This window comes from Archocentrus centrarchus, chromosome 7 (genome assembly GCF_007364275.1).
Source record: "Archocentrus centrarchus isolate MPI-CPG fArcCen1 chromosome 7, fArcCen1, whole genome shotgun sequence".
In the NCBI taxonomy this organism is placed as follows: Eukaryota; Metazoa; Chordata; class Actinopteri; order Cichliformes; family Cichlidae; genus Archocentrus; species Archocentrus centrarchus.
Window position 1 is genome coordinate 2,579,867 of NC_044352.1, and position 7,525 is coordinate 2,587,391.

At 47.1% G+C, this 7,525-nt stretch overlaps 1 protein-coding gene across 2 annotated transcripts in view; it reads right to left on the reverse strand.

Moving 5' to 3' along the window:
• Positions 1–7,525, reverse strand: part of LOC115782581 (protein NDRG3-like) — a 22,258-nt gene extending 14,733 nt beyond the window's left edge. Inside the window, exons 1-3 of one of the 2 annotated variants that reach the window (XM_030732827.1) lie at positions 7,372–7,525; positions 2,024–2,107; positions 1,791–1,823 (exon numbers count right to left, since the gene is read on the reverse strand). In XM_030732827.1, coding sequence (XP_030588687.1) covers positions 1,791–1,823; positions 2,024–2,083 — 93 coding nt within the window. In that variant the 5' untranslated portion in view covers positions 2,084–2,107; positions 7,372–7,525. Of the gene's footprint in view, positions 1–1,790; positions 1,824–2,023; positions 2,108–7,061; positions 7,236–7,371 lie in introns of those variants that run through there. The other variant, XM_030732829.1, reaches the window with a different exon arrangement.

A 7,525-nucleotide genomic window follows, 5' to 3' on the forward strand; every position in this document is an offset into this window, starting at 1 on the left:
GAGACGTGTTGGTACTTTTTAATTAAACTCAGATTAATTAAACTCCTGGCTGTTCACACTGGATGATTTAAGTCTGCTGACAATTTCCTGTCCTGATTATTCCTCAGTGCTCAACCTGAACACACTGAAAGATGGCAGTCCAACGGATACCTGAAAGTTGGGTTATTAGAGGCGTGGCATCTTTGACTGTGGTGACACAGGTGGCTGTAGCTGCTAGCTGCCTGCTAGGCTTCACCTCAGCTAACTGGAGTCCCTGAACTGAACCGTGTTTGTGCTGTTGGAGCCTTTTAGAGCATTTTTAATGGAGTTACTTGACCAATAATATGGCTGCTGTGCAGTCTGAGCTCCAGTGGTGGTGAGTGAAATTCTGGGATTTTGCGTTACTATTTTATGTTACTTAGCACAAATTCATCCGTGTTTATGTGATGCAGCTGCACCGTTTGTGGGTGCAGGTCGATAATCAAGAATGAGCTGATAACTTAGTACTCCTCTGGCTACAAAAATGTAACACAGCAGCGGCCAAAATGCTTCAAACTGTCCACAACCAGTGGGTGATGTCACAGTGGATAAGTCCATCTTTGATATACAGTCTATGAAATACACTTAACACCTAAAAGGCCCTATTTTTGGGTTATTTTTTTAAATAAAATTGACAAGACAAAGTGGATTTCCCTGAGCTGAACACAGCTGGAAACAAACAGCTGTTTTTCAGCTGGCTTTGAAAACCTTCACCCAATGAGACGCTGTCAGAGCAGCAGCTCAGTGCTCTAATTTCCACCATCCCTGTGATCAGAGTCACCGATGCAGACTGGCCTGCTGTGACGTTAATACGACGGGTTCAGAGGATATGTGTGTGCAGCCCTGATGGTTATCCAGCTGCCTTCAGCCTCACGTCGCTGCTCAAACACCAGCACTCACTCAGCTGCTTTCCTCCTCGTCCGTACTGTTAAACTCAGCCGGTCTGTTTTTTCCCGGCCTGCTGCTTTTGTTACCCCGCAGCAAACACGCATAGTGATAATTAATCAATCATTATCACATCAGCTTCAGACTGAAACACAAACACTGCATCAGAATACGGAGATTTTTATCAGCTTTTTGTGGCAAATTTGAAAAAATAAACGACGATCAGCTTAATCAGCCTATTTTACAGCTTTACTGGAAAGAGAGTGTCAAAATGGTCCAAACACATATCACAACTATGTGACTATACAAAAACAGTTTCCCCATAAAAACTAAGCCCCCCCCCCATGCTTTTAAAGGCGAGCTCATCCAACGAAAGGCCGCCTGAAGGTCAATAAAACATGCGAGCGGGGCTTTGCCTTCATCACCTCTGCTTCTAATTATAGCTGACATTGAATGTGACTGATCAATATTTCCTTCTAGATCGATTCTTTAAACAGTAAATACTGTGCAGCCCGTCTGATGATCCCGTCATCACAGTATGATGAAGCGTCGCTGACTGCTTTCTCTGGAGGTTTTATCAGACTTTCATTTTCAGCCACAGCTTATCAAACTTGTATTAATATCATGATTTTATAACAGCGGGGTTTAAAGTTGATATTATCACAAACGCCGCTGAACTCTGAACATTAAACACTGACTGAGCTAAACGGCGTCAGCTATGAATAAAATATGAGAAATTCATGTAACTGACAGGAATCTCTGTCTGATGAGTGAGAGAAGCAACATCTAATCATCACATCCATGATAACCAACCAATCCCTCAGAGCCAACAGCAGCACGCGTCTACGTGTGAGGACAAGTGTCACAGCTGATGGTACTGAACTCACCTGACAATCAAAATCCTGGAGGTTCCTCCCATTCTGCAGAGACGGAGAGAAAATTGATGTCAATCACTATTTCCAGGAATTAAACAGGAAGTCGACTGTACACAGAATTCTGTGTTCACGCGGAAAAACAGGAAGATCATCATTTTCCTCGGATGCAGCTTCAAACAAGTTTACAGTTTGAGTAAATCCTGGACTCCAACTCTGAGAGCAGCCTGTAAGCCCCGCCCCCTCACCTGTCCTGTCAGCAGAGGTTTGATCTCAGTCAGCTGGACGTCATGAAGCTCCTCCATCATAGGACTGTGTTACTGCCAATCAACCTGACAAGAGACAAACAGGGAGAGCTCGTTATGGAGGCAGACGTCAATCCTAATAAATAAACTGCTCGAGAAAAAAGAAGCCAAAAACCAGCTGACACCACTCCACATCCACAGCAATCTAACATTTAAACAGACCCCACAGGTTAAACCTCTGCACTAGTGGAAGCAAATTATACTCAGAGCCCAGAAAGGCAAAGATCATCTAAATGACAGCTGCCAAATTCAGCCTCACTGAGGCCACACTGTGAAATCAGACTCACACCAAGGCCCAGACATATTCTGGTCCTCAAAAAGCCCCGTGACAGTCACCAAAACAGCTGATTAGCCTTTAAAACATTTAGTTCACCAAAACAAAGCGTCTGATTTCAGTGCTACGAGGAGGACCTCACACAGCCACACAGAGCTGCTGGGAGTTTGAGGCACTTAAAACACAGGTACACTGAGATGTTAATCAATAATCCAATTTTATCCCTGCATGTGTCCTAAAGGACTGGACTCATAGAACCAGCCTGTGTGTTAGTCTGTGCTGTGACTGCAGCTCTTCGTTGGCAGCCTCTCTTTACGCTCGGTGCAGAGGTTTCTCCACTAGCTTTGAATGTTTTCATTGTTGCTGCACTCTCTGTTTGCAGGTAAGCACGCCTGTCAGTCTATTCTGGCATGTGCACCGACTGCAGGGCTAAAACTGGGCTAAGAACCTAACGAGCACCTAAGGAGCACAAAAGAAATGTGCAGCTAGCAGAGCAACATTAGAAACCACCTCCTCTATCATTTATATTTTAGTTTCTGAATCTGTAACACGTGGTTCAGCATGTTTACGGTCTGTCTGCTCACAACGATGCAACATGCAAACGATGCGACTGGATCTTCAGGTAAAGGTCAGATTGTTTCATTTTAACATTTGCATCTGCGACCATTTATTTAAGTATTTCTTCCTCTACGCAGCTTTCTGTTAAGCACCTGAGCCGAATGATGGGTGAGATATAAACACGTTTATTATAAATACTCTCTCTGCAGATACGACCTGAAAGAGGCTGCAGGAAAGGCTCTGAGAGTCACTTTAACATTAATTTCAGTCAAAAATGTTTTTGCTTTTATTTAAATTTGTAACCCAGAATCTAAAATAACCTGTCTGTGTCTCTCTCACCGTCTACCTGTGTGGCATTTCCAACAGTGTAATCCAACTGTGTGAATCTAATGGAAACAGTGATCTCTGGCTGGCAGTAAGCCGTCCTCATGTGTCTGTGTGTGTGTGTGTGTGTGTGTGTGTGTGTGTGTGTGTGTGTGGGCAGACAGCTTGGGTAACAGTGTTTCAGCAGAGCGGTTTGGATGGATGTTGAGCTTCCTGTGGGCACGCTGGCTCCAACCCAAACACAATCTAATGACTGTGAAGCAGCAGCAACATGTGAGTCGGGCGGAGCTCAAACTGAACATTTAAATGATTTTACCTGCAGCAGCCTGATCTGAGGGGGGGGGATCCAAAAACTACACCTCACCTCAGACAGGCTGCAGGTTTTGTTTATTTTAACTAGCATCCTGGGAAAAAATATTTAAAATAATGTAATTATTAAAAAAAAACAAAAGTTAGACATTCATTTTTAAGTCAGCCAGATTTAAGACATTTTAATACCAACAAAGGCCTTCAGTCCTTAAGGATCAAACACACAACCTGCACACACGCGTGCACTAAAGGAAGCTGTAAAAATTCAGGCGAGACTGTTTACGTGTGGTCCCTGTGTACAGCCTGGTCCTTCTGTAATGGAGGGTTACAGTAAAAATCGCTGATTTTAATGTGACTGATTTCAGCATGTGGCTCATCACGCTGCACCCCTGCAGCCTGGCACACACTCACAGGACTCACACACCACTTTACTGCAGACTTGTGTCTGCAGTTTGTGTCCCCCTGAACCTTTAAGGGTAAAAAGCCATTAAACCATGTGATCAACCTAAATATGAAGGAAAGCGACTTTTAGAGCTGCTGCTGTCCCCCACAGGTTTGTTTAACACAGCAACAGAGGACGAGTTAAAATGAGTTTACAGTAAACTCTGCTGCAGGCTGACAGCAGCTGTCCTCTCGCTTTCTAGCAGTGATACAAACCATCTTTGTTTACTCGCTCCGCACTTGGTTTCATGCGTCTCCGTTCAGGCACACAAAGCCCAGAATAAAGCAGGCAGGTGTCACTGGTCAGTGTTGGTGGATTAACGAGTGGCCGAGGGCACGCCTGCTGAAGCAACGACTGTTGACATGACACCACGTCCTGGTTTGTGTGTCCTCCAGCCAGCGATGAGGGCCGCCCTGTTTATAACACAGTGGTTCTGTGTGTAAACACACAACCAGGACACTCCAAAAACCAGATCCTCACTGACAGCAGAGCGTTCGTGTGAACACACCTGCAGGCAAACCTGGATGAGGTCACCGTGTGCAGACTGAACAAAGGACCCACTTCTCATTGTGTTTTTGCTCCTAATCGCACACAGTCCCAGCGGTCCTGCTGCCTCTGGTCCAGCTCTCAGATGATGCTCTTCTTATTTCTTCTTCATGGCGCTGCTGGTTCTTTTTGCTCAGTTCACGTTTTTATTGTTAGGACACGTCCACAGGGAACAAATGAGCATTCATGGCAAAAGTTTTGGCCGTGACACAAATTTTATAGTTCACATATTTGCTGCTTCAGTTTTTAATGTTTCTATGACATGATGAAGTACAAGCATCAACATTTCATACGTTTCAAAGACTTTAACAGGCAAATGAATCCAGTTGATGCAGAGTCAGGATTTACAGTGCAGACTCTTCTTCATACCGTCCCTGTAGCTGGATCAGCTTCCCGGCCAAACCCTGAAGGGGATCCATTCAGTGCTCCGAGGCTTCTGCTTATCCACTCACGTCCTCAGTGACCGCTCTCCAATGATCCAGGAGCATTTTCCAGCCTGATGGAGCACCATGTGACAAAGCGACACTGACAACCAAGCGGCTTTGGATCCACGGCCAGGAGACTCCAAGGATCTATAGTCAGTCCACATCCCTGTGAATCAGCTCCTGCATGGACGCCCTTTAACGTTTAAAGGTCACAACCAGGCCCGGATTAAGGTGGGTCTGGGCCCCGGGGCAAGGAGATTGCAAGGGCCCCCCCTCCCCCCCTCCCGCTCCGAGCCCATACCAACCCCCCCGACACACACTCCCCTACAAAAGTCTCTTTCTGCTCTTCCTTCGTGCAAAATCATCTACCAACTCATCAAAGTTCAGCTGTTGCACAAACTGTGATTCAATTGCAAGAAGTGAGAGGGAGTTCAGACGATTTTGGGTCATTTTCATCCTGAGCTCATTTTTTATTCGAGCCATTCTGGAGAATGACCGTTCCCCTTCACAGTTCGTAATTGGCAGAGTCAAGAACAGTCGAAGTTGCCATATCCTGTAGCCCAGGGGCCCTTTGATTGCTGTCCCCCTAGGCGCTCTAGTCGCCGTACCGCATAGCCCAGGGGCCCTTTGATTGCTGTTTCCTGTGGCACAGGGGCCCTATGGTTGCCATATCCCGTGGCTCAAGGGCCCTTTGATAGCCGTCCCCCGTGGCCCAGGGGCCCTCTGATTGCCGTCCCCCGTGGCCCAGGGGCCCTCTGGTTGCCATATCCCGTGGTTCAGGGGCCCTTTGCCATCCCCCGTGGCCCAGGGGCCCTCTGATTGCCGTCCTCCGTGGCCTAGGGGCCCTCTGGTTGCTGTACGACATGGCCCAGGGGCCCTCTGGTTCCTATGTCCTGTGGCCGAGGGCCCTCTGACTGCTGTCACTCCCCCCAGCCCATTTCAGTTAACCCTTATAGACTAAAGAAGTACAACTAAAGAAGATCCTAGAATAGAGGGCTCTATCGCAATCAGCATCGACATCGGTATCTGGATTGTTGTTGGGCCCCCCCCTGGGCCCCCTGAATCCATGGGCCCCGGGGCGCCAGCCCCACTCGCCCGGTCGGTAATACGGCCCTGGTCACAACTGAGCTGGAAATATGTCTGAACTATAGTTTATTCTGTTTATGTGCTAAAAATTATTTTCTTCATTTTTTTGTTGCCTAAAGAAAAACCGAGTTATGAATCAAGACCGTGGGAGAAACCTGCCCTCCGCCTGCAGACGCACACAAACCAAATCAGGCTTTAACACAACCTGAGGGGCCTCGTTCTTCCAGAGGTCACAGAGGTTTCTGCAGAGAAAAACTGTTGGTGGCCACAGAAGAGGCCTTCGAATAAAGGAAAACCACAGATACTTTAAAAACAATCTTTTTCTATTTTTATTTTTTATTGTTATGGACTGAAATTTCACTGTTTTACTGTGAAACTTCGATTTTATTTATTATCATTTGACTGAAACTGATACAGAAGCTGTGCTGTGAGTCGAATACAGCATCCATAAAGGACTCACTCAGTAAGTTATGTCGTGTGTTTGTGTTTCTGTAGCTGCTCATTATAGATTCCTGCACACCAACTGTAACTGCTGTGCTTGTGGCAGGGCGCATAAACCCGCTGCTAATAAATGGTGAAAAATGTCTGGACTGCACAGACTCAGTCGGGTAACACGGACCCTCTGCTTTAACTAACGCCACCCCCGGAGGCCCATTTAAGCCGGGAAAAAACCCTCAACAGATCAATAGCATTGATCCATTTGTCCTGACTGTGAACATATGGATTTACCTCCAGCTTTACCCGAATGGAGACAAAGATACAAAACCACCGGAAAGACACACCTGATTAAAAACAAGTGCAAATTAGAAAAACTCAAAATTAACGCAAAGAGACAAAACCGCAACATTAAAATGTGACTGAAAAAGTTCAATTTCATTTAAATAGCGCCAAATCACAACAGTCTTAAGGCGCTGTGAGGTAAAAACTGTACAATAAAAACAGACCGTAAACAGGCGCGCGGTACCAGCAGCGCTCATCACGACATGTAAATACAGACCCGCACCTGCCGACACCCACCTGAGTGATTACCGGCTGTAACGGCGACGATGTGGGGCTGAACGGGATGTACCGAGACTGTCCGCCCACACACTCACCCACCCACGCGCACGCGGACAGGATCTTTAACGTTAAACGCCGCCTCGTTAATGAGCTCGGATGCTAAGCCCCAGACAGACCGTGACCGACACGCACCTGTAACCGCCGCCATGCAAACTAGTTCTCCACCGTTAACTAGTGGCAGTTAACCCCAAAACCAGCACGCGCATGCACGCGTTAGCTGTTATTATCTCGATCCGAGCCGAGCCGGACCGGGCCGAGTGGTACTCACCGTCTGCCGTTGCTCCAGAAGCGCTGCGGGTCGCCGGTTTGATCCCGCGGGTCTGACTCTGTCTACGACCGCTGCGGGCGCGAGGATCCTCTGACTGACTGAGCGCGCGGTCAGTAGCACGCGGACCGTCCGGGGCGGAGCTACGTCAGCGTAA